Here is a 26,484-nt window from a genome sequence, read left to right on the forward strand (position 1 = left end):
GGTTCACCATTCAATGTTCTTGTCGTTCATCTAAATATCTGCCAGCAATAAATTAGCTTTTTATATTACGAAAAAGACCAGTTTGGCTAACTACACAAAACTTTGTTCGATCACCTTGTACCTGGCACGTTCAAGAGATGTGATGGCTATGTAGATGTAGAGTTAACTAGAGCTGGCAGGACGCATTCAGAATCAATGCTTGCTTTGTGTAGCCCCAAACATCTTTTTATTGAGTCAAAAGAGATTCTATAAGCCTCTCCATATCTTACTCATGGCTTGTCTAAACCCCTTTCAAGAAAAGTTATATGCTGAACGACAGGCATCTCTGAAAGGGGAGGTAGATTTTCGGCCCAGGGTCACCGAATCACCGGATCACCGAATCATGACAAAAATTTATAAGTGTAGATTCCCACGGTTAAGTTTCATGGGATAACACAATTATTTTATTATTCACTCATTGGACTCGTTCATTTATCCTGCATAAGATCAAGATGGTACAATTCGACGGTCCTCATGGAAAGCTTGGACCCAGATACTTCTACCGTGGCGCTCGTAACCCTCCAGCAGAACCTACTAAACCATTCGATGGAAAGACCGTTCTAGTAACTGGATGCAATACCGGAGTTGTAAGTTCATAACATCCATACTCTTGTGACCAAATCTTGACTCTCTAACGCGAAGCGAATTTGTATACTTTACCTAGGGCTACCAAGCAGCTCTGCAAATCGCAGCCCTGAACCCTAAAAAACTCATCCTCGGCACTCGAACAATCGCCAAAGGAGAATCCACTCGAGACAAAATCCTCAAACAGGTGCCCTCAATCAACCGTTCAGCCATCGAAATATTTGAAATCGAGTACACATCATTCCGATCCGTAAGCAAATTCGCCGAAGCAATCAAGAACTCCGCATCAACTCTTGACTGCGTCCTCCTCAGCGCCGGTCTCATCAATCCCTCGTACGAAGCCACCAATGAAGAAGGAGTCGGAAGCTGGGATATGGCTATCAAAGTCAACGTTTTATCAGCTGCTTTGTTGGCGGTTGAGTTACTCCCGCTTTTGAAGCAAGCCCCTGGAAGTGTCCTTAACTTCGTCGGGTCTACTGGTTACTGTAATGTGACCAGTCAACAACTCAAACCGATTCTTGACAAGATTGCAAACAATCCAGCGACGGAGAACGTAGATGTATTGGGATTCTTCAATGATGCGCAGCGCTGGAATCCTGAGGCAGGGTATTGCGAGGCAAAGCTGCTCCTCATGTTTGTTCTTCAGGGGCTCGTGGAGTCTCTTGGTGGAAGCCAGGGTAAATTACCTGCCTCGAGGAACAATCCTATACTTTTAACATGTTGCCCCAACCAGACCAAAACTGATCTGGGCCGGAATTTCCCAGTTGGCATGAGAGCGTTTATGTTTGTTTGGAACTCTGTTCTGGCGAGAACAGCTGAGCAAGGGAGTAGGACCTTGGTTTCTGGGCTGATGCTGGGCGAAGAGGCAAATGGAAGATTATGGGTGAATGATCAATTTGATGATCGATCACCTAATATCACGGCAAGCGAGTGGGAGGCATTGCAAAAGGTGGCATGGAAGGAGATCGTGCAGGTTTTGGGAACTTATAAGCCCGATTTGACAATCTGATTGTGGTCTTTCTGTTTTCGATAACTTCAACGAGGCTTAGATTAGCGGGCACCGGGAGTAAATTTTCTGAAAGTTTTTTTTTACGTCTAGTTAACAAAAATAAAAGTAAATTAGACATCGCTCAAGAACCTGAGAAGCCTGATGTAGTCAAAAGGAAACCCTGAAATAATCCCCCCCCCCTTATGCGGCAAAAAAAGGAAGGACGTGACCGGGATCGAACCGGCGACACTGCGATGATGAAACTTGACAGCTGCAATCGCACACTCTACCACTGAGTTACACGTCCGTGCGGATGCTCTTGGCCATCATTATTGGTGTTATATTGAAATACCAATTTTACGGCCTAGCATGATGTTTACAGAATAAGAGTATCTAGGTTTCAAGCCCTAAGGGCTGCCAGCAGCACTGGTATGGGTTTATAAGTAGTTATATTACAACATGAACCCTGGAACAATGAGATGTCATTCTGGATTACAATTCGTATAGTTGTGCACACAGACATACTAGTAAACAACCGCGGCTTATAGGCAAGTGGCTCCCAGCCTTTGTAATAAAATGTCCTTTTTGCTCATAGAATAATTAGGTACCCGAGGATGTGGTCAATTATTTACATCGACTTGAATCATGTTCAAAAGTATAATCATCGTCTAACACACAACAGTCCGCAAACACACCGGGTTCCAGAGACTTAGTATCCAGTGCCGTAGTTGATGATAACATCGTTACCCTTAAGGTAGGCAGTAGCAAGGACATTGTTACCCTGAACCATGTCGGCGATGTTGGAGTTGGCGGCCCCCCAAGATTGTCCATTAACCTCACAGTTAGTATCGGTCCAGTAGACCTGACCAAAGTTGGCAAAAGGAGCGAGGGAACTGCCACTAGAGGAGACAAGGGAGAAGTCTTCAACAATCCATTCAGCAGTGCGGAGGCACAGACCCGGTGACTCGTTGGACCATGTTCTGGTGACACTGGCACCAGTAGCCGTGTTTGTGAGTACTGCATAACCGCTGTTGGTGCTGGTTGCAGTGACACTCACACTGACCAGGTCACCTTGAGAGACCTCAAAATTGTCGAAGTTGATTTGGTACTCGGCGGGCCACCATTCGGACCATGGTGTATAAGTCACAGCGCCGTTTTGGATACACCAGTTGACTCCAGCTTGAATGAGACCACCATTGCAGTCGTTGCCCCAGCCGTCAATGCCGACCCAGGCGGTACCGCAGTAAGAAGTGGAAGGGTCACCGCCAGCTGGCATGTAGACACGGGGAATTTCAAAGGCACCGCTGACATGAGTGACTTGGGTCTCCTCAGTAACGGCACCGGCCCAGTTGCTATCAGTGTAGTCGATTGTGGCTGCGATACTAGGACGGGTGCTGTTGGTGTAAACGCCTGGACGCTCGTTGGTGCTGAGTCCACGACGAGCAGACCTGGGCATTGCCAAGGCAGTGCTGGCGAGCAGCAATGGCATGAATTTGCTGATGGAAGGCATTTTGATCGATCTTTGGAATTGATTGAGAAGCTGAGAAAGAAGAAGACGATTAGATTGGTATGAGAAAAAAGTACAGAAAGTAGAATGAATCGCGCGCCGATATGAACCTATTTATAATCAATTTCCCTGCTCCCTCAATCGAATCGATCCTCAATTCCGAAGAAATTCACGCATGGAGAGGGGCGTATCACCTCATCTCATGATATCCGCTGGACCGCTTCGCTTCTGACTATACCAGAAGAAGAGCCTAGATAAGCCCTAGTGGTAGCCATAAATAGCTTGAATTCATGCATAGGATCTAGTCAATTCAAAAAAGGCATGAAATATCTAGCTTAATCAACCTCATGGCCCTCTGCGGTGTATTGACTGGAAGATTTATTGTTGCTTACGGGCGTTTGATCTTAAGGGAGATTGATCTAAGCATTGAAATTGCAACCCAGATGCAAGCCACTCCATATTGGCAACGTTCCTACGAACGCCATGGCTAAACTATGTTCATGTGTTTACGCTCTTGTTTGGAGAAACCAAACTGAAGTAGGAGATATAGATTCATTAGTTGAGTGGATTGGCTGACAACGCGTCTGAATTGACCAATAGTTTTGTTTATTCAAAGAGGCTTAAAGTTGGCCCGTTTCGGTAAATTGTAACCCTATTTTCTCTAAGCTTGATAGAGACTGGTATGCTACTACGTATATCCGCTGGGGCCAAAACTTCCATTTCCAAGTTTATCCATAGTTGTCATCATAATTTAATCACGTGGAAATTCATCAGGCACTCTTATTAGAGAATCTAGAGGGAGTGCCAAATCTCAGCTTCACTAATCTCTGCATGATATTGCAATTCATGACTTGGTTGCGTTGCATCTACCTACAGTGCGCTATCGGACCTTCCTAGATTTGTACTTGTCGTCCGCATCTAAGAGGGGTTGACTCTAAGCAGTTTTATTGAATTGAGGTTACTTTGGGGCCAGGGTAAGTGCCGAATCCCGATATACTCCATCGTTTTCGGGTTTGCAGACAATATTTATACGCATATAAGTCAAAGCGAGAAAAACTCCCTTGGAAAGGTTGTAAAACTCATATGTGCAAACAGCCCAGAAATCGTTAACAGCAACATATGAATTCTTGCTTGATAAATTCTTGCAATGATTTAAATATGTCAACTATTCATGGGTTTCTATGAATAAGGTTTAGTTGTCCTTCTTTGACCCTATAATGGTTCGAGATTAGGGCTAGCCTGCTCAAACCTTCAGATCCTTCGATCCTGAACTCCAACCCACCGCAGTAGAATGCCGTTCACATTCTTTGACACATTCCTTTCCCGGAATAGGTGGATGGCAAGAATACTATGGTACAGCAAACATCTACGTTGGAGCGAGACTCTTAGCCGATTGAGTGAAGTCCTTTCTTCATTCATCTCCTGTGGCAGTGCCGATCAGTCTGGGCCTTTGAAAAAAAATAGCAGAATGTTGGTAGACATGAGCAACAAATGTGAAGAGCGTCTTGGTATTATTGGTTTCGCATAGGAAGCACTGGTATACTTGATACCTTCCTCAAGAAAACCCAATGGCTTGACCATATCTTCGCGTTTTCGGTAGAGTGTTGTGAGCCTGCCGTTCCGTCAACGAGAGAAGTTGTGAGGCATAATAGGGGTTCAATTTCTAACCAGAGGATAGTATCTTTTGACATTCAGACCTTTTGGTTACAAGTTCCGGTGTCTGTTCAGATTGAAGTAGCGTCGAACATTAGTCTCTGGTTATTAGGTAGCTCGAAGATTCCCGTTTTATTGCAAAGGGTAGGAACAGGCTACCTTGATTAAGATAGTGAAGCTCCAAGCTCCATTATTAAATATACATTATTATAGAGCACTTTTAAAGCCACAGGTAAGCACTACTAGATATGACTGAGAACTGTAGTGCGCCTCAATGGAGAAAGGGGCTCTGGATAGTGGGTTTATCAGCGGTCAAGAAGAGTAGTCAACTGCGAACGGTTACCAGTTGATGCCGCCGAGAAGTTGACCAACAAGATGGTAGGGAATGCATAACAATGAGACCAAACCAGAGAAAAGGCGGTTGCAGGACGGTGCTTAACGGGCATATTCAATGCGTTGCAAGGCCCGTGGACGGGAGTCTTGAAGCCGAAGCAAGGCAAGGAGATAAAGGTTTGATTCTTCATCATGACTGGCCCTTGGATAGTACAAAAGTACTAACTCGCCAGTGGAGCTCTGTCCACAGTGCACCCGATTTAGTAGATTGACCTGATCTCGACATAAGGGAAACCGCACTGGAAATTTAAAGAATTTGTTGTGAGGTTACTGTTCAGTTGCAAATCTCGCTTAGAATTAGACAATATTACACAACCCTACATACAAGTAGAGTGTTCTCACACCTGCCATGTCTCTCACTCACCTCCTTAATTAGAAAGTAAAATCAACACACGACACAAATCGTTCAGAGCAACGTATTTATTTTGCACATGTAAATTATCAAACAAGTTTGTTTTGGTACTCGATCAAACATATGCAAAGAATAAACCTCAGGCATGAAAGCCTAAGCCATTGGGTGGGAGCAGCCCAAACCTGAACCCCTCCATCCACTCGAATATTTTGCCGCTACCACCTACAATGCTGCATGAACGCCCAACAGGAAGAAAGGGATTCTTTTGGTTTGTTATGATATGTAACATGTTACTCACTGTATATTATTTTTTAGTTTTGATTAGTGCTTAAATATTTTATTTGTGTTTGAATGATATCATTTTAAATTAGGTATGCAATCCATGTATTCCGATCTTCTGGGCCGCGATATCAGCCAAATGAGCCGGGTCAAACATTTGATAACAGACTACATCTGTGCAATAGATCCCATGCTCCGATAGTTCTACCTACAGGCATGTGTACTTGAACTGTCTTTAAGCCAGAACTGTTACATTGTATCAATACCTTAAAACTTGACCATGATCAGAGGAGGGGTAAGTCGGTTAACATCCATATGTTGGTAAGCTGGTTCAATATATGCATAGTCCGATCTAGACCGGACTAGAAGACATCAAAACTGGAAATTGTTTGTGTTTGTTTCAAACTGTACCACACGTACGCATGTGGCTTACCTCCATGAATCAATGCGAAATACCAGTGCCGGATTGAGTTGATACTTGCACTATCGCAAGGCTTAATTTTGAACTGCTCTACATGAGGCTAACCCAGCACCGATAACCTTGATATCGAAATGAAAGAAATACTCGGGTCTTCGATAAAGTCAACCGGACTATGCAGGCCGATATGCAGCCAGTCTATAGTTACTCGATACGGCAGTTGGTATACTTTGGCCATCTGCATGCATCATGCAGAGATGAATGCATACATACACATACATACAAATGAAAACACACACATAACACACACACACACAAACATTCAAACTGGAAATAAGCGAGATTGATTTTTCTAACCCTTGCAAGAAGATACGCAGACGCGGTTATCGTAACAAGAAAGAAATGCAGAATCGGAATATACAAACAAGATTTAATGTCTGAGGGCAGCAAGGGGTAAGATGGGAGATATTGATAATTTGATATATCGAATTGATCGGTGACTCGTCAATTTTATTTCTAGCCCTTCTGAAAGGTGCATACTCTGTATAATATCCCTTGGATCGCACTTTGATTAAGTTATTGCTAGCATCCTAGAAGCCCTAGCCCTAATTCCTGGTAAGCGATTTTACCTACATACGCAGCGCCAACATGAATGGTCTCTTTCCACTGCATCGTAATTTACCACAATAATATTTCTGCTAGGTTTACTAACTAATTAACTAACGGTGTCAGAGATGCATGAATGCCGCCATTGCAGAATTAGATGCTGGTCTGTATGTATCCATAGATGTGTACCTAGGTAGTAATCCCGATGTATTCAATAGATTGGCCGGCCCACGTCAACACAGATGAGTTTTTCGAATAAACCCCTCACATGAAATATAACGAAAGTTACCAAGGATGATACATGATTAAACAATAATACTTGAACAAGTCCTGACAAAAACAAGATTTATTTATTATGTATTATTTTTTGAAAGTGTGTGTACACTGTATGGGGTTCTGTGGGATTCGTGCCCAATGTCGATTGATGTATACCCGATTAGGTAACTTTGTCGTAACTGAAACTTCCAACCGCGAGTATCGTTCAGATGAAGTCTGAAGAGTCGGCGAATGGTTATAAACTTGCCTGGCTATATATGATTTACAATAACCAAGTAAGAATCTACAAGTCAATGTTGATGATTTCCAACCGAATAGATTTTCGCAGGACTGATTGTGCGTTTTTATATTCCTGTCTCGTTTCCGTGCCAATCATACAAAAGATTAACGGCGGTCTATCGCTTTAGTCCTTTCAAGGAGAATTTCTTTTTAGACCCAAACACCCGGGTTTGGAACTGCCCTAACAGAACGACGTACATACGTACGTATCGTCTTGGAGGATGCGCTTCTCATGCACTTGACAACTCAACTCGATCCATACCAAACCGGTTCGAGTTTATCGCCAATTGTTCTGACTGTTGTTAGAACTTTTAGCTACAGACTTGGCCTACATAATGTACTACTGCATTTTCAGACTCAGCCTCGAAATGGTTTTTTTCTGTCTGTTTTTACTTTTTTGTTTGCGGCCCAGCGTCGACGACGTGCACGAGGCGGTCAGGGTTACCGGGTTAATGACAGACGCTAACCGTTAGACGCAGGATCGAATAGCGGTGACTGCATCGTGCATATCCGTTGTTGGCTTGTTGTTTTTAGGGCTAGTTAATAATGATTGACAATTGGCGTTGCTATATTTACCGTTTTGAAGGGATCCATAAATTCCATCCTGTGTGTTGTTCAGAGCGGGCCGTCTGATACCGGTCCACATATCCACCTTTGCTTCGTAACAAAAACTAAACAAAAGCTGATGAAACTCTGGATGAGCGGGATAGCGTCCGTTGTGGATAGAGCGTATCGATAATGTTACCTCCGTACAGTATAGATCACACTCTTTTTTGTGGATGATGTTTTTTGGTTGCCTGGCGGATACGGGTACGGTACCAAGATTTCTCGAAGAGTTGGTTCCATGGTACCAATCTTGAATTCCGGACGTCAATTGTGACACACAAACTTCATGATACGCGACTCATTCAATCTGTTCTCTGACTAGTCCCTGGGAAAACGTCTGCCTTTTGGCATTGAGCCCATTTGGGACGCCAGAGGCAAATCCTGTAGGATGAGGCGATAATCAGTCTTGGTCAATCACCGCTTCCTCCATGCTTGTTATGTTGATGCCTAGTAAAGAATTTAGTTTTGACGAAGTTATATGGCGGTGCTAAGTGGCTCATTGCCTGACAACTCATCAGTCATCAGACTCCATCTACTGCCATGTGATTGCGTTGAGCATTGAGTCACATCCCGTCTTGTAGCCGAGTATTGGGGCGATTCATCCAGTTAAAGCAATCAACTTCCAGTTATACAGTGGCAACCGTACAAACCAATATCTATGGACTCTCGAAATATTCAGTAGAAAGAAAGGAGAAGAAGATGATTTAAAAAAGAAGGATAATAGCCACGAGCACATGACCAGCTGACAAATCGGCTTGTCCGGACCCGACGCCACCGCGACCAACCAATCGCAGGGCAGATCGACAATGCATAGAACACGGACAGCTGGAAAGTCTCTTCTCATTGGCATCACTGTAGTACTCCGTAAGGCTGCATCAGCTGAACCAATTCCACCTATTTCTGCGATAAGAAGGCCGCTATTCGACGTATCTTATCGATTGGACGTCGTCTGAACTTTGCATGAGCCCTTAAGCCATGCAGATGCGCATTCTATGCATGTATATTCGCCGCGCTGAACGGGGTCAAAGGATGCAATCATTACAAAAAATAGAATCAAGAATGTTGAACAAGTCGGCTGACAGCTATGGATGTTTCAGGTTCAATCATGGCTGAAAAAGTCCTTTTCTTTGTGTTGTTTGCCGAGAATAATTCGGACGGAAGAACAATGGGACAAAGAGGACGCGTCTAAACATGGAATGTTATTGGATGCCGCTTTGTTCACCCCTTGTCATGGCACATAGACCACCACACCACCAGAATATTCATTTTTGAATAATGCTTGTATTTTTGACAGTCATGCCATGCCATTTGTTGATTTGGTCAAACTCAAGGAATGGAGAATTACAATCATGGTTGCCTAGATATTGTTACACTGTAACAAGTCTATCAGGATTTCTTCTTGGATACTGCGGAGCATCCAAAGCTTGCGACCAGGATTTTGATTGATTTGTCGGCGATAAATCCTGGATTTAAACCGGTCTCACAAAGTCCGAGGTATGATGTCTTTTCGCTTTTCAGATGTGATATCAAACCTACAGGTTACCACCCTTGTGATAGGGGGGTGGCAAATTCCACTTCTTGTATGGAGTACGCATACGTAGTTGGTTATGATGGCATGGAAGAGATCTTGCATGTGAGTCTATCTTGCAGAAACTCCTTTCTAGTTTGACTCTACTACTCCGTAGTTCCTAGTGTAACTAGTTAGTTAGTTAGTTAGGCAACCATGGCTCTGACTCACGTAATACTCATGTGGCAATCAGCGCTAATCCTCCCTCATTCGTTCATCCATAAATGATGCAGGATGAAACAACCCCCATTTGTGGGCCTAGTTCGCGGCCTACTGTACTAGACTACTCGTAGTACTCCGTACGTAGTATTAGTAAGAGGAAGGGAAATGGGTCTCCGAATTCCCGGTAGTTTGAATCCAAACTTTGTTTTTTTCCAGAAGCTCCATAGTACGTTCCGGACATGGATGAAAACAGAAAAGTCCAAGGAAAAGGGGAAAAAGGCAAAAACCGTAGTTACGAGTCGGCCTAGAGTCTAGAGCACAGCCTCGTCTATATATGCACTACACTTCATAAAGTTAATGCCTCAACGGAAATGTGGAATATCTCCTCGGTATCCAATAATCCGCTGGGATTCAGAACCTTGAAGCACACGGGACAAATTTGGGTTGAAAATATACGACTGTAGTAGACGGGAGGTGAGTTTTGCCAGGGATCCGTTCCGTGTAATCTCTATTTGATTAATGAGTCAAGGATGGTGTGTATAAAAATTGATTACCATTGTATTGGTTGTTATTGATTCACAAATAGAAGTCGATAGCTGTAAAATTGTTAAATGACTGGCTGATCTGTGCGAGACAAATTTTTTTCACTTGGTACGTGCTTTTTGTTAAGCGAGGAGGCTCTGTGTAAAAGAAACACGGTGTGTGAAAGATGGAATGAAGGGTAGGGCAAAACAAGAAATAAGAGTTTTGAGTTTCTGCTTTCTAAGTCGCATCTGCGGTTTATGGAACAGATGAATAGATAGAATTAATGGATGGGTGCCAATAAAAATGTGTGGAATAGTAATTGTGGTATGGTGAGCTTTGGCGTTAGGGTTAGACAAGCCCTCGGTTGAGTGTGGGAGGCCACATTTGCGCCATGCACCTACCGCACGGAGAGAATTACTCCAGCGCTCTGAGGGCCAAAACCATACCAGTCACCTAAAAATAAATGGGGTTGTGTTTGTGTAGCGTAGGGTTGGTGACCTCCTTGTTCAATGCCAGACTCAAATATGCTCGGGCCAGAATGAATCACACATAACTTGGACTACACGATACACTCCGCGTTGGTATCTAAATTATCTTGAATGACTCATCGATCGAGTCATTCTGAGTAGTTCAATAATTATATTGCCTTGTTCACAGGCACAGCCATGAAGTTGTTGAGTTGGCAGTCGTATGAAGATGTTTGGGCTGCAATCGATATAAATTTCGATTTGTGTAGTTGTGTACTGTACGTCTTTGGTACAGTAAGAATGAGTGGATACGGTGGACCGCTAAGATAACGCTAGTAAGTAGTGCAAACGCCACGCCCCGAAGAGCTAATAAACCGTCGGGTATCTGCCGCCAGGCCACGGCGCGCTAATACACTAGTGCATAGTACTTACGTCGTATGTTCCAGCATGTACGGTAATTTATTACCAATCGATGACTTGACTCTTAGCAGGAAGTGACTTAGGCCGCTGGTTCCTTGCACCCTGCAGACCGATAAAACCAAGGCCCCATCTCCCGCATGCCCGCTCCTTCCTCTCTTTCTCTCTCTCTTCTTTCTTTCCTCCCAGCCACTGGCTTTTTCCAACCACCAACCCAAACAGAAAAATCTCTACTCTCAACAAATTGTCGATATTCAGGTGTTCGTGTGAATGAACTGAATATTCCAAACCAACTATCAAAAAAATAGACTTGAAGGGTTCCTCAATTAGACCCTTTTGAGAAATTCCGGTGAAACAACAAGAGAATCATCTTGGGTCCTATTCTCGTCGGATCCAGACTCTTCCACAACGAACTCGTCCACCGTGTTCGCTTGCCACAACGCTCAAATGCCCGTGCAGTCCAGACACGCTTCTCTCCTCTCCTCTCCTCGACCGAAGCCCGTACCCCGGTGACGGTCCTACACCCAGCTATTGGTTTGATTATTTGCCACTGATTTCTGAGCCTGATTAGAAGATATCCTGTACAATATAAGTGCTGTTTGCTTTTTTGTTTTGTTTTTCGTTTTGCATTGTCTGCGTTTCGTTTTTATATCTGCATTGAGGGCTTTACTTTGCTTGCCAGTTTGGAGTCGACTTTCGAATTCGCATCCAGTATACTCATCTATCGGTTGTCCATGCACTCGTCTCGATAATGTATCACCAATCTAGTCCGTCCCGAGGCGGATGGCCTGCGTACGACTACACCACCTCCCCACCAGGCTCACCATACTACCAATCTTTCTATGCTACTCCAGCGTCTCCTCGGGCTCCCCCCAAACGTCATTCTCGCAAAGCCAGTTATGCTTCGCCTAGGGAATCTGGTTGGTACTCAGCGTATGCCCAGTACCAAGACACTATCCCAGAATATGCGTCATCCCGCAAGTTCGACAATGTAAGTGCGTCTTTTGGTCAAAAGAAAAGAAAACATCGCGCTTCCATGCCGGGTGACGTGCCTTCGTATGGCAATGGCAATGGCTTTGGTTTATTTGGTTACGATTACGTCCGTACCTCGCGTATGCCGAAACGACCCATCATTATTGATGTGGTTGACGAAGCTGACGATGAGCCGACTTACATCTACCGCGAGCCAAGAAGCGTTCGCTTCCAGCGATCTTCTTACACAACTGCTGCTCCACGCAATACAAAGGCGACCACTGATCCTTATTCTTTTTCTACCCAGGTTCCTCCCATCTATGAAGAAGATGTAAAACGGTCCCGTGCTCGTCGTGCTTCGACTTCCACCCGCACATCTCCTCCCAAACCTCCCAAGATGACTGCGCCCCCCAAGTCTCCAACTAAAGCTACTGAGGCGGATGCCGAGGCCGCTGGTATTCCCGCTGGATATTCGATCAAGAACTGGGATCCGGATGAGGCCCCTATCCTCCTGCTTGGAAGTGTCTTTGATGCAAACTCGTTAGGTAAATGGATTTACGACTGGACCGTTTACCACCATGGCGCTTCCACTCCCATGGCCGATGTCGCAGGTGAATTATGGCTGCTTCTCATAAAACTTGCTGGCAAAGTCAAGCGTGCAGACGAATTTCTCGAACGTGCCGACAGCCGCGAGACCGTCGAACTGTTGGAGGATTTCCTTGACAGTGGCGAACGCTTGTGGAACCGATTCAAGACCCTGCTCAAAGATTGCGAGCATTTCATGTACAAAGCCGCCAAGCGCGAAACCGGCCGCAGCGCTCCAGTTTCTATGGGACGCAACGCCGGTTGTGAATTTGTCGAGTCCATCTTTGGACGCGACCGAAAGCTACATGATACGGAGAAACTCATGAACAGCATCCGTCTGTGGGACATGCGGTTCGATGCAAACTGCGAGTCGATTTTGCGACCATCTCGTAGATCCAGTCGTCGCCAGTCTACCGTATAGGTCACCACAACCCCTACTCTACCTCATCAACAACTACAAAAAACAAAAACTATCAACAATTTACTATCGGTTTTGATTCGATAAGTCATTTCAGCGAAGGATAAAAAAAGTTCTTTGATTTTCTGGTGGGAACTTGTTTGTTTTCTTCCAAATACTACAGGGATCGGCTTCATTGCCACTGCATTTGCATGGATTCATCATTCAGCATATCATATGGGGTGTTAAGATATACACCTCACATATTATACATTTCCTTTGTCACAACCATTTCCTGGTGTTTGTTTTTTTGTTTTTCATTTCTGTTCTTAGAGATACCCAATCTCGTGCTGTGGAGTTCATCTTTTGGATGATACCCTTGATTTTATGTCTTATATACATTGCTAATACAATATACTTGTCATCATAATTATTGTCTCGTACTGTAAATGACCCTACGTCAGGCCCGAGTAGAAACTCGCCAGACAGGATTACCCCGCTCGCATGGCATCAAGTAAAGATCAGTAATCCAGTACTACCCTAAAACGTCTAACCACAATTCATTCATGCATGGAACGTCGAACTCTACCTACATTGTAGCATGAATCCAACAAGATGAGCCGATAGGCCGCTGTCCACCAAACTAGTCTGCCAAAGTGACCATTCAGAGGCTCGCAGTGGTTAGGGTTATGTATAGCCGCTTTGACTATTACATGAGTCTTACATGAGCAACGGTTTGACGCGGGCACTTATCGTGACTAGACTAGAGGAGGGTGCATTAGTTTCATGCATCGAATGAATCTGATTGTTTGATGGACTACTGCAAGTCATGGAGGGGGATGAAAACTTGTTCGGACGCATGACGTGTTTACTTACTACACACGTAGATACAACTTACTCATCATGTATGTGCTTTAAATTATGTTTTTGTATTTTTTTTTTTTGTTTATTTTAGTAATCCTGGTAAATTGTATCCTTAGAGAATAATAGATAGTTATCTAGTTGACCGAAGTACCTAAATAGAGCGAGTGAGACTGGAATTGCCACGGCCCCCAAACTGTGCCTAGCACTGGTGCTGTATGTAAATCATAGGTCTGCAGGTGTACTTAACATCCTTGATAAGGCCTTGAATAGACCCGATTACAGTATCTAGATACATACTATGTATGTACAGAAAGAAGTGGTAGCTTTATTGGGAGGGCGGGATGGGCCGTCTGGGCTGGATCCATGGATGCGTCATGCATGATTCCATGGGATCGAGATAAGCGTACGCATGGTTCGATTGATAACTGATCAACTACTACGATCAGTTAAGATGATAGTATTTATGGATCATGATGTGAAACGTTTACCTACTACAAAAATGAAGGAATGAATTATTGTGCTATCTGGGATTCGTTTATCGGTTGAATTACCTAACTTAGTCCTAATCTTAGGTCATTGCTATCGCTAAAAAGAGATATCAAGTAGACCCAGACATGACACCAATTCTAATACAGCTGCCAACAAGGGAAGAAGAAGATAGAGGTATATACTGACGGAGAGATATCTCAAACTCAAGTGTTACTTTCTTCATCTCTGTCACCAGCCACAAGCGCATCCCACAGATCCGGAAAATCACGAAAGCTGAGAATATCCTGCAATGAGTATTTGCGGATAACACTTCGCACCATTGCACCTCTTTCAACGAGCCACTGCGCAATCTGAAGCCTCCCATGATCCAACTCTTGCCCGCGACGACTATAAAACAGACCCGTGTCCAGCGCTAGATGAAGCGCAGTAGGACCATGCCCGGGACAATGATAGGAAGAGTTGGCGTCAACGCCCGTGCTAGCATGAATATCGACACGTTTTTCAAGCAGTAGCTTAATGATATCTGTTTGACCACTCATGGCAGCGAGGTGAAGCGGTTTGCCAGTCCAGGAATAACCCTTATAAATCCCCGTAGGCTTGGTATTTGGGTTATTCCAGGCCACAGTCGCGGCGTGTACATCCGCTCCTGCTTCGACTAGGATTTTGGCAATCTCAGTATGGCTGTTGTAGCAGGCTAGGTGCAACGGGCGCCAACTGTATTCATCGCCTTTCTCGACGTCGGCGCCGTGATGCAGAAGGAGGGAGAGAATGTCTCCATATCCATATTCTGCTGCATATCCGAGCAGGGGTACTTCTTTTTCCCAATATCTAAATGTTGAATTTGGATCCATACCGACACTTAGGAGAAATGAAACCATATCACTGTTTGCATCCATAGTGGCAACCTGGAGCATAGTATGTTTCATGGAAGTATTGTCGTCCTTGTTAAGGATTTCCTGCATCTTAGTGGGCAAGACAGTGCTTTGTTCAAGCAAGAACTTCAGCACAGCGGTCTGTTTAGCAAACCCAGCAGAGTGTATGGCAAGCCATCCTTTATCATCTGCAATGTCGATCTTGGCACCACATGAAACAAGTGCAGTCACCAGGGCGATATGACCTTGCTCAGCAGCAAGATGCAATAGAGTGTGGCCATCATTGTTCGTACAATTTATTGCATCTGCCTTCTGTAGACATAGACACAAGCGCATGATATAATCAGTCTCATTAGAAACTTTAATCAAATGCTTTGACCAATGATCCTCTTTCGGATGTGCCACAGCGTAGTCCAAGAGAAAGGCGATGTCCTTCGCCTCGCCGAAAAGTGCTGAAGTGAGAATGGGATCAAAAGTCTTAGATGATGGTGTGTAGAAATCTGCGCCACAATTAAGGAAAGCATTCAAAACAGATTCTGAGCCACCATTCTTTGCTACGAGTGTCATGGGACTTTCCTCATTTTGGCAAAAATTGATATCTGCACCAGCTGAAACAAGTTTCTTCAGAATAGTTTTGAAATTTTTAGCGATGGTATCTTTTTCTTCCAGGGTTTTTGCGTCCGTTGTTCGAGTTACAAATGACTTGGCCAGGATGATAATCGCACATGGCGAAGGATGTGCTCCGTGGTGGAGAAGAAGACTTGTAATGCTCGGCTCAACACTCTGGATGGCAAGATCGAGAATAGGAGTTAGATCAAACTCTGCTGGAAATGTAGCCCCAAGTTCCAATAAAACTTGAACCAGTTCCCATCTACCAGCTTGCAATGCCATGGTCAGTGGGGTTAGCCCTTCATCGAATCCTTTAACCGTTTTAATCTGCGTATACTGTCCTATAATTTCTTCTCTGACGATTGTCTTGTATAATACTGAGTTGTTTCCCCTCTTACTGTCAGGTTCACCATCGCCGGCAGATGTTGCACGAACAGGCTGGTCTAATATATTTCTCTGCTGATTTTCAAATTTTCCATTCAAGAGAAGTTGCACCGTTTCTTTTAATTCATGCATGTCGAGGACTTCTTCCCTGCGCAATGCTAGCAGGTGCAACGGTGTACTACCATTGCAATCCACTGCATCAACTGGACATCCGGCTTCAATCAGCAATCTGATCAGTGGTAGGTGAGGTCGAAGCATAGAATAATGAAGCGCAGTCCTCCCGGACAGATCCTTTAGGCGCGCACTCGCCCCTCTAGAGAGCAACAGTTGGGTAATCCGCGTGGCCAATTCAGAGTTTCGCTGTTTATATATTGCACTTATTGGCTGGTAAAAACCACCGGCCTGTATTAATACTGTTGATCCATTCTCGCTGAGTTTGAGTGTGTAGCCGGCCAGCCAAATTTCATTTTTACTATCCTTCATGCGATATCCGGAGATCTGCGTCACAGACTCGTCTATATCTGCCCCTCCATCGAGAAGCGCAGCGATGGTCTCCATAAAGCCATTCATGACGGCTTCATGCAACGCAGTTCGTCCAAATTTGTTCTTGATATTTGGATCTGCGCCATTTTTCAATAAGCATTGCACATATCGGGGATCTTGGCGACAGGCCGCAACACACAGTGCACTTTCATAGTCGACATCCGCTCCTGCTTTGACTAAAAGTTCTACTGATGACAGTTGCTGGTCGCGAATGGCCGACAGAAGGAGGACAGACTTCCATTTCTTAGGGTCAGATCGCCACTCCTCCGACTTGTCCGCATAATTTCCGGTGAATCTCGGTATATTTGACTCTCGTCCATTAATGCGTTCACCCTTCGTCATAGTTCTCCATGGGTTAAGCGATACTGGGACGTCAAAACGTTCATGTTCCCAAATCATGTTGAACTTGGTATCTGTTATCATTCCCCCAGGAGTCTGAAGATGGTCGATCAGTAGCGTAAAGATATCTGCATCCTGACCCCCAGAAGCTACATCCACTGGAAGGGTTGCATTGGCGTATGAGTCAATTTGTTTCATGGTCATTTTATGAAATGCCGGTTCGGCCGACTTTGACTGAGAATGGTGATCAAGAAGTTCCTTCACTATCTCCGTATGCCCGCCTGAAATGGCCCAGTGCAAAGCCGTCCATCCCAGCGTACTTCGAACGAGATGGTTCGCGCCATTCGAAAGTAGAAGACGCACCATGCGAATGTTCCCTATAAATGCGCCCCAGAACAAAGGACTCCATCCTTGGATGTCCTGGGCATTAACGTTTGCTCTACTATTTATGAGGAGCTCCGCCACGGCGAACTTGTTGTTAGCGCATGCCCAATGAAGAGGTGTCCATTTATGCGAGTCCAGCGGGGAGGGAGGAGCACCAGCTTCCAGAATTCTGCCAGCAATGTGAGTCAAATCCCAATAAGCCGCTAGATGCAGCGCCTCGTGGTTTGTTGGTAGTGATTGAAACAATTCTTCTGCAACCCCTGTTTTGGCGAACTCCTGGCGAAATTCTAGTGCCTGAAATGCACTATTTCTGAGTCGCGGATTGTCCAGAAGGTTCATGATTAGTGGTTCCAAACCTTCTTCACAATCTCCCAAAACGGCGTGCTGTCCCCAGTATTTGGAAGAGTATTCCAAAAAAGCTAACGACTCGAATCGCTTAATCATTTCCGTCGAGCTTGTACAGGGTCCCGCCACTAGGGGCTTCAACGAAAGATACCGAAGACATGTGCGAGCCATGTCAAGATGAATTTCCTTTTCTGGCAACGAAACATGGAGGACTTCGTGCGCAAAAGCATGAACCAAACCGAGTGTGTTGTCATGTTTATTGAGGACGACCAGCCCGGCACACACCTGAAGGAGGATAATAGGGCTCGGCATATTATCAGGATGCAGTTCCTCGCCGTCTTCGACGGCGAATGCAGTAACGATTTCATCCAACTGTAGTCTTCGCTCCGCAATCGTAATCCAGCCAAGAAGGCGTCGAGCGAGCCTTTTCCGTGCCCGTGGCTGAGCATCTATCCGTTGTAGTGTGGCTTCGAGACCTTGCTGTAGACCTTGTGGTGGTCTCTGAAGCGCCTTGCGTATTTGATGAAAAGTCACAAGGTCCAGCAATTCATCCAGAAGTAAGCGGGAGAGAAGAAATCTGTAATCCGTTAGAGTTTGTACCCTAGGAAAGGAACGTGTTTACCGTACATGTTTCCAGTTTTGGACAGAATGTCATCGATTAGACTGCTGTCCTTAGTCACTTCCTCAGCAAAGTCACTTTCCTGCAGTCGACTGGTGACATAAAGTCTTAGATCAGACTCTGTAGGTTCGATATCAAGCTGAATAGCTGTGTTCATCTTCTTTCGAATCTGTGGTAGATCTCTACTAGTGATCAATATGTGGATATCTGACTTCACGAGTTCAAGAATATGCCAAAGGAGTTCATTTGGTGTCTTCAGCTCATCGAGGCCATCCAACACCAAGTAAATTGGTTGCCCCGACGCGGCCAAAGCGATTAATTCCACCACTTGTGTTGTGGTTTGCAAAGTGTTCGGGTCACCACATGAAGCTTTGAATGTAGATAACATTTCTCCACTTGCTTGATCAATAATCTGCCGAAGTAGGTAGTGGAGGATATCTATCGTTTTCACTTGATTTTGTGAAGAGAAATCGCAAAAGAAGTATATTACAAGGGAGCTTTGTTTTCGTTCTTTCAACAGATGGTCGATCATCACAGAGCTGCGGTCGTCAAATCAGTATATGACAATTTAATTAAGAGCTGTGAAATACATACGCGAGAAAGCTCTTTCCCACTCCAGCTATAATTTTTGTCAGTGATTTGATGCTTGCGAGTGTTGAAAATGGAATGCTTACGCGGTCCATGGCACCACAGAAGCTCCGTTGGCCTGCTAAGCCATTTCTGAACAGCAACACTGTCTAGAAACCAATCCCCTGTTCCCGGGCAAGGAGATGGCTTTTGTCGTAGTGGGATGTTTGGCTTGGGAATCCACGTTAACAACAGATTCCGGTCTTGCTCTGTTCACTAATCAGTAATTGTTGCATCTGATAGATTCGATGTGAACTTACCATGGTGTACTAATGAGACCTTTTTGTACGTCGAGGTCGTAGTAACACTGTTTCATAAGTCAGTACACTTCCTTCTCGAGATAAGCATATGTGAAGTTTATACAGTATGCAAGAGGATAAATAATCTGTGAAAAGCGCTCGAAATTTCTGTAGCATATCAATATGCGGTTTTAATTCTCGGTCTTGAAAAGGCCTCAAAAATCTCGACTTTCGTCTCTCAAGCTCAAAATATAAACGACTTAACTCCTTATAGCAATCCATCAACGCATCTTCGTTCAGGCTGGGAGGCCGAGCCGGTCTCCGACTCTGCAACAGCCTGCTCGACGCGGTATAGAACCTCAATCAGGGCGGAGACTTCCTGAAGATATTGCTTCTGTGTTTTTGGTGCATTTTTGACCTCACGAGCGTAGCTGTAGCTCAGACCAGCGATTTTTGCGGAGAGTTCTACTAAGGTAGCGATGCTGGATAACAAACCCAGAACTTCAGCCATGATGTTTGATTGGAGATTAATATCACGCCGGCCGTAACTTATCCGGATAAAAAGCGCCAAATAAAATCACATGCCCGGAATCTGCTCTTCTCGTATGATAGTTAAAGTTCTGGCTTTCAGGTTGCAGAATGGAGGAACAAAACAAGACAACAAGGTGTAAGGACGGGAACCCAAGCTGAATTCAGCTTGCTGGCAGTGTGGCTGAGCCTCAAGACATGATGGAACCATGATCGACATCATCGATCTACCAAGGGTAATGAAAGTATCGTATGGTTGGTTAAATTGCACCTTAAATCTTCAGCCGCAATATTAATACGATTTCTATATTTATAGATCTGGCTGACAAAAGGACACACAACAACCCTACTGCCCCAAGTCAAAAATTATATTCCACCTCAGAGTCGAGCCTTTCGAGGCATTATGGTTATTTTTTGTTCGAGCGTGATCCGGCAAATTTCCTCCAATGCAGCACTCATCCATGTTATAGCTTACTCTCGCCCTAACATTACAGTTGTTGAAGCTAGGTTTGCTTTACTCAGTGAAAAATCTCCGTATTTAGTTATTCCTTGTTGATTGGCATATTTCATGCACTTATTATGTATAGATGAATTAGAAGAGGTTTGCATTTTGCTTTAGTGCTGCAGCATGTATATTTTCTCCTTTGTACGTAAATCCCAAGCTCTCCAGGGCTATATACAGTATCATTCTACATACATTTCCATGCGTTGTATTTTCATGTCGTCCGCTGGCGTCCTCGAATGAATGCAAGGGCAACATAGAGACCTCACATATCGTGGATCATTACTCCTTGCCTGCTTAGTTGGGGCCGTTACCATTACCATAAGGGCTGAAGGCATACTGTACACCCAAAGGTGAAAGTGAAGGGCCACCGTTGTTTAAGAGGACCTTGGAGTTATCGGCAGTTCCAAAGTATGCATATCTGTAGACGCAGGGGTTATTGTCGAGAAAGGGGATGGCCGAGCGCAAAAAGTTGCTCTGGTCGTCGGGCGAGCCGAAGCCTTGGAACTTTTCAGAGATTAGCAACCAACTCGTATTAGTATATCCCCATTACTTACCTCAGTGACCCAAACTTGGCGGCCTGTTAGGGAGCAAATCCGGTTGACCCAGTTCTCAAGATCGAATTCCAGAGTGTGGTCGTTATACCAATGGATTGGGACAAAGTCAATGTGGCAGTTGCTGCATGCTTGCAGAAACTCAGACAGCCATTCATAACCGTCATTCGAGACAGAGGGAGCACCAAGCTGAGCATGGCCAGCGAACGGCTCCATGTACGTTCGCCAAGCGTCAGCAGCCTGTTGGGGCGTGAGGTTGGACTGACCCGACTGCTCAGGCTCATTGAAGGCGAGCAGATGGCCCGAACCACCGTTATTAAGCCAGTACCAGGCATGGTCAAACCATTGGGAGGTATGGTCGCTTGACGTACCCCAAAGCATTGGGACGAATTCAGCCCAAGGTTGTTTCTGGCTAGTGGTACTATCCCAATTATACTGCCAGTTCACCTGAGAATTGTGACCGTTCCACGAACCGCCAAACTGCCAAACAGGAACATCGTCATTGGCAGCCAGACCTCTCTTGGGCCAAGGATCAGCAGCTGCCGAAGCCACAAGGAGGGAGGTAGCCAAGCCAGCGACAATGTAATAACGAGCCATTGCAGAGGTCTGGATCAATAAAGATCTAAAGATATAAAATAGGAAGGAGTGTTTATAGGAAAAGTATTAGAATAACCTCCAAGATGAGCGACTGTTCCTGATTGATGTCCTGAAAACTACCGGCAGATATGAGGATAGTCGTCCCTATTTATCATGGGCAACCTGAAAACTAGAGAATCTAGATTACCTGTTCATATATATCCTTTCGGAAAACAATAGCAAAATACTACAATGGATGTGGCATTAGTTCACCAATTCGCAATTCCACAAAGTAAGACGAATCAGTCATCGTGGGCTGCTTATGGCTGATATACGGTATCAGTCGGCTATCAACTATGAAATGATTCTTTCTTATTCAGAGACTCCTGCAATTCCACACATGGTCGTCGAAAGATACTAAGTCTCTAGATGCAGGGATGAGGCGTCCGTACGTTGCAGCTGCTGATGGACAGGGTGGCATCTGGCTTTTTGCTGAGCAGTATGTGCTGGTATTTTTTTCGCAATGGGCTAGGCAGGCAATTTGCCATGGCTGATGTGGAAATTTAAAAAAAATCGTGCAATGAATTCTGGAATCATAACTACTGTTCTTGGCTTCTTGTTTGTCTTCGCTTGCTGACAGGCACGTGGTACCTGCCTAAGCCTCATCGGAGATTTATGGAGGCTAACCTGCATAGGTACATACAGTAGTATACCTAAGCCCTGTTGTAAGCGCCTCTCAAGGACCCTTCATTGGATCAACACCCTTTGTGCAGAAATCAGCACTTTATTATTCGGATAAATACTAATCTAGAACTATCCCGTGAATTGCAATCAATTCGAAGATATATAAATGTCGAAGCGCATCAATATTAAGCTGTTCATACATATGAAAATGCATACATTTCAGCACGCCTCATGGCACAAAATAACATGCATTAAAGCTCGGTTCTGAATTAAACGTGGCTTGGAATAATTCAAGCTGGTAATAGAAGACTCTTCAGAAATCACGCCTTGTGTAAAGATGCTTTTACCTGGATCATCAACCAGAAGCATCCAACTCGAACTTGCACTTAAGAGGAAAGCTAGTGTGCCTGGTTACGCGTAAAAAAGGTACTTACATTAATAAATCATACCCAAGGACCGATTTTGAGTCTCTCTAATTTCTTTCAAAGTTAGTGTTATGAAATGGACCATTCGCAGGATCGCGGCCAATTCGGCCGATGTAACTTTGGGACTTCTACATATCGAAATTCCTCGTCTTCAAAGCATCCATGGATGCATTAAGGCGTCAGCAATGGAAAAATGAGTTAGGAATCATGACACATATTCCTTGTTTTCAAAACTACTAGATAAACCTAGTTATGTCACGATGTAACTGTTATGCGAAACTTTAACGCCGCATAGTTCGTAAGGGAAGAAGCACGGCCATATTTGACTCCAAAATGAAATAGGTACATGTGAATTAAGATGCCATGTGTTGTTCAAACATCCGTGCTCCTATTTGAAATGATGTCCTGAACAAGAGGATATCGCGGCACGCTCGAATTAATAACTTCAAGCTACTGACGTATCGCTTAAGCAACCGATGACCTGATAGTGAGGAACGTGTGCCGGTTTCGACTAGGATATGGTTGAGATATCAATATGCCGTGATTTGACCCCGGGAAAATTGTATTCCACTGTCCATGATATTGAATATATAAGTGAGAAAGGTCCTTGTGCAGCTGGTAGCAATCTGTATTCAATCAACACATCTCCTGTCTACTATAGATATCTTAAACATGGTTAAATACGCACTTGCTCTTTCACTGGTCGCTGGAGCTGTTGCCGCTCTGCCGGCAGCTCCTGGAGTGAACAGCCAGGCTCCTCCTAGCCTACCCAACGCTAACCCAGCGGCTATAATGTCTGTCCCACAAAGCAATGTTAAGAGCTACCAGACCGGTGGTCTTGTTCGTTACAACGTCACTGAAAGTTCCGGGCTCTCCAAGCGTTGGGGCTGCAGCGCCTCGCCTACTCTTACCTGGGGTGATGCCGATAATGGCGGTCCAGGTATCACTATCGACAACGATTCCAATGACTGGCGTGGTTTCTACTTCTACCACAACAGCTGTGACAGCATTCCCTGGAAGTACATTTGGATTGCTGGTAAAACCACCCAGTTCGTCTCCGTTCCTACAGGCTGGGCGGGTCGTGTCCAGCGAGGCGTCGATGCTAGCATGCTCAATGGTCAGCCACAGTTGCTCGGTTCTTGGTTAGAGATTAGCTGGGACGCCGCCAATGGTAATACCGGCTGGGCTGACGTCTCGCTCATTCGGGGTAATGATGGTGGTATTCTTGTCTGGAATGCCAATGGTGACTGGAAGGGATTCACACAGTGGGTTCTGGATGGCGCACCTGAAGGTGCCTATGACATGAAGAACGACGGACAATGGGTTATCAAGTACACCGAGAACAATGACGGCTCGATCAACACCATTCCCCGCGATTGGGACATCCAAAAAATTGGCTCCCAGTACGTCTACGTCGACGATGCCCATGGCAGCCCTGTCATTTCAACCCCCAACCAGCGCTTCTCCACCTTCTGGCCCGACGGCCGCGCTTAAATGATATTGTAGGGGAGAATGGTAACTAGGTTATTTTAGGAGCTACGGCGAGATAAGTCTATAAAAGCACACTGTTAACGCCATGTCAGCCTAAGCTAGGTACGGAAATTGGGCGAACTTCAGGATACAACCTTCAAGAGATAGCTAGGTATCGGTCAGGTTCAATATATATGTATATAAAAAAAAGGAATATTTGAGCTCAAATTTCAATGGACAAATTTCTAACCAAAGTACGTAGTTATCCGCTCAATATTAGGTTTAATCATGAAAATCTAGGTTTATAGCAGTACCTCGCATCCCAAAAGGGTATTTCAATTGTAACTGATATCAATCCCTCTGCATCCTGGCTGCATGGAATCAATTTTTATATCCCGATTCCAACATTAGGCCCAACTAGCGAGGGCCTGCTATAGATCAGGGTAAAAGTATTCATTTAACCTAAAAAATGTCACGAGAATCTATTTCGTATAGGAGTCTCCTTTTGCAAATCTCGCCACGTTATCCGTTCAGTTTCGTGTAGCCCATTTTTGCTCTGTTTACATGCTGCTACAGCATATGCTTATTCCCTAACACTACGTTAAGTTTCGGGGTCTAAAAGACATACTGTAAGGAAAAGGCTGTCGATCATCTGATGATAAACAAACCCTATGATGGAACGTATCAACGAGAAGTCTGGTCGTTCTAATTTATATTAGTTACCTTATATGTACAAAATGAATAAATACAGTACACCGTTCTAGCCTTAATCTATCTAGGAAGCCTGGCCATATCCTTCACCTTATCACCAGGTCTCCATTTCTGGAACCTTGATTCTCTCCTCCAACTTTTCATCCCAATCGAAATAAACACAACCCCGTTCCAGAACCCGCGCAATGATCCCATGGCCCCAACAGCGACCATCAGCGAATACGATGAATGGTTCGGATTCACCAATGCCGAAATCCTATTGATCGTGGGGGCAACCCATGTGGCCAGAAGAACGAGGAAGAAAACCATTGGCATGAGGATGTACTGTCTAAAAGATACGTGAGACTGTCTGGAATGTTCGTGATTGAAGATGACGGGGGAGGGCGAAGAGGGTTGGTTGATGAAGGATCGGGGTCCCTTCTGGTCATCCGAAGAGAGTGCGGGCTGGGTTTGAATGTCGACTTCGACTGTGACGGCGACAGAGGTGTTGGAATGGTCAAAAGAGTGGTTGTTGATGGAGACATTGGAAGAAAGAGCAATGTGATCAGCATGTGAAGCAATGAATTGATGTCGAAGCTTGATGACTTTGACCCCGACGAGGATATACAGAATCATAACGATAAGAATGAGGAACCTGAAAGCACAATATCAGTAAAGCCAAGCAAATAAATACAAGATTCCATAGATGATGAAATATACCAGATAGGTCCGTAATAGAACAGAATTCGGAAGAGAACCCAGTTTGGAGAAATTGAACACCAGAACTGCGGATTCGAGATTAGCAAGTGTATGCTTGACACAGAAGGGACGATTGTGAACTCACCGTCACACTTCCATACATGGGCCCTTTCTCTGGAGTGTGAATGAAGAGAAATACGACAGCAGGAATTGCCACAATACATGTAATGCTAGTAATGTAGTAGATCTCAAGCCTGCGCAAAGCTTCCGCTTCGAAGCGGCGATAAACAACGAGGTAAACGTCTAACGCCATTGCCACTGTCCATAGAACGTCTGCCATTGGGAACCTACACAGATGGATTGGTTATTATTGAGTGGCGCGCATGGCATAGTCGCTCACAGGGTACGTACATTTGGAGACAAAAGCCCTGAAATTGGCACAGAGCCGAAGAATTGCCCGCACCCGGTCCGCTCGTAGATATCATCGTCGCGATGAAGTCGAACAAATTATAAAATGCATTAATGAATATCAGACGGTGCATTGGGTTGCGAAAATGCCGTGACGAGGCAAAAGTTACAATGATCGTGATAACCCCCAAGATGGAAAGCATCGAAGCGAAACGCCCAACCAGGGTTAGGGTATAAAGTTGTGCATCCGTGAGGGCCATGATGAGCGCGTTTGAGGCATATGCAGCCTCAGAGTTCTCTGTGTAGGGTTGGTTGCATGCAGGCTGTAACGAAATTGAACTCTCGAGGGAGACAATAACCCTACACCATAGCCGATCACATATCTGCATGCAAGATCGAAAACGGAGCGGTCCAACTGCTTAATATATCGAATTCATGCCTGGATCTATTTTCACGATCCAGCCCATCCCACAAGACGCATTGCCAAATGGTTTATGGCGTGATGACTCTGATCAGTTTCGAGGACAGGCATTTCTGTCTTCGGGGAGGCTGTTTCGCTTC

The 26,484-nt window shown here is 44.8% G+C and overlaps 7 protein-coding genes and 1 non-coding gene across 8 annotated transcripts; 3 read left to right on the top strand and 5 right to left on the bottom strand.

Annotated features, from left to right (window-relative positions):
* Positions 1-491: 491 nt before the first annotated feature.
* Positions 492-1,633, top strand: EYB26_002085 (uncharacterized protein; the record flags this gene model as incomplete). Its single annotated transcript, XM_054261393.1, has 2 exons — positions 492-626; positions 704-1,633. 2 exons carry the CDS (start codon positions 492-494, stop codon positions 1,631-1,633), a joined length of 1,065 nt encoding a protein of 354 aa, XP_054117368.1.
* Positions 1,634-1,832: 199 nt separating this feature from the next.
* EYB26_002086 lies at positions 1,833-1,919 on the bottom strand. Its single transcript has one exon. It is a non-coding gene; the product is annotated as a tRNA-Cys (tRNA).
* Positions 1,920-2,321: 402 nt separating this feature from the next.
* Positions 2,322-3,122, bottom strand: EYB26_002087 (uncharacterized protein; the record flags this gene model as incomplete). The annotated part of the gene is made up of 1 exon (XM_054261394.1): positions 2,322-3,122. The coding sequence occupies one exon, from the start codon at positions 3,120-3,122 to the stop codon at positions 2,322-2,324; it is 801 nt and encodes a 266-aa protein (XP_054117369.1).
* An 8,748-nt stretch (positions 3,123-11,870) lies between these two features.
* On the top strand, positions 11,871-13,097 carry EYB26_002088 (uncharacterized protein; the record flags this gene model as incomplete). The annotated part of the gene is made up of 2 exons (XM_054261395.1): positions 11,871-12,110; positions 12,399-13,097. 2 exons carry the CDS (start codon positions 11,871-11,873, stop codon positions 13,095-13,097), a joined length of 939 nt encoding a protein of 312 aa, XP_054117370.1.
* Positions 13,098-14,629: 1,532 nt separating this feature from the next.
* EYB26_002089 (uncharacterized protein) lies at positions 14,630-19,898 on the bottom strand (the record flags this gene model as incomplete). The annotated part of the gene is made up of 7 exons (XM_054261396.1): positions 14,630-18,479; positions 18,530-19,060; positions 19,116-19,140; positions 19,196-19,357; positions 19,409-19,455; positions 19,512-19,555; positions 19,674-19,898. The coding sequence occupies 7 exons, from the start codon at positions 19,896-19,898 to the stop codon at positions 14,630-14,632; spliced, it is 4,884 nt and encodes a 1,627-aa protein (XP_054117371.1).
* An 816-nt stretch (positions 19,899-20,714) lies between these two features.
* EYB26_002090 (uncharacterized protein) lies at positions 20,715-21,568 on the bottom strand (the record flags this gene model as incomplete). Its single annotated transcript, XM_054261397.1, has 2 exons — positions 20,715-20,924; positions 20,975-21,568. 2 exons carry the CDS (start codon positions 21,566-21,568, stop codon positions 20,715-20,717), a joined length of 804 nt encoding a protein of 267 aa, XP_054117372.1.
* Positions 21,569-23,328: 1,760 nt separating this feature from the next.
* On the top strand, positions 23,329-24,150 carry EYB26_002091 (uncharacterized protein; the record flags this gene model as incomplete). Its single annotated transcript, XM_054261398.1, has 1 exon — positions 23,329-24,150. The coding sequence occupies one exon, from the start codon at positions 23,329-23,331 to the stop codon at positions 24,148-24,150; it is 822 nt and encodes a 273-aa protein (XP_054117373.1).
* A 747-nt stretch (positions 24,151-24,897) lies between these two features.
* EYB26_002092 (uncharacterized protein) lies at positions 24,898-25,828 on the bottom strand (the record flags this gene model as incomplete). Its single annotated transcript, XM_054261399.1, has 3 exons — positions 24,898-25,471; positions 25,537-25,601; positions 25,661-25,828. 3 exons carry the CDS (start codon positions 25,826-25,828, stop codon positions 24,898-24,900), a joined length of 807 nt encoding a protein of 268 aa, XP_054117374.1.
* Between the last annotated feature and the right edge of the window lie 656 nt (positions 25,829-26,484).

The sequence above is a fragment of the Talaromyces marneffei genome, chromosome 1 (genome assembly GCF_009556855.1).
Source record: "Talaromyces marneffei chromosome 1, complete sequence".
NCBI lineage: Eukaryota > Fungi > Ascomycota > Eurotiomycetes > Eurotiales > Trichocomaceae > Talaromyces > Talaromyces marneffei.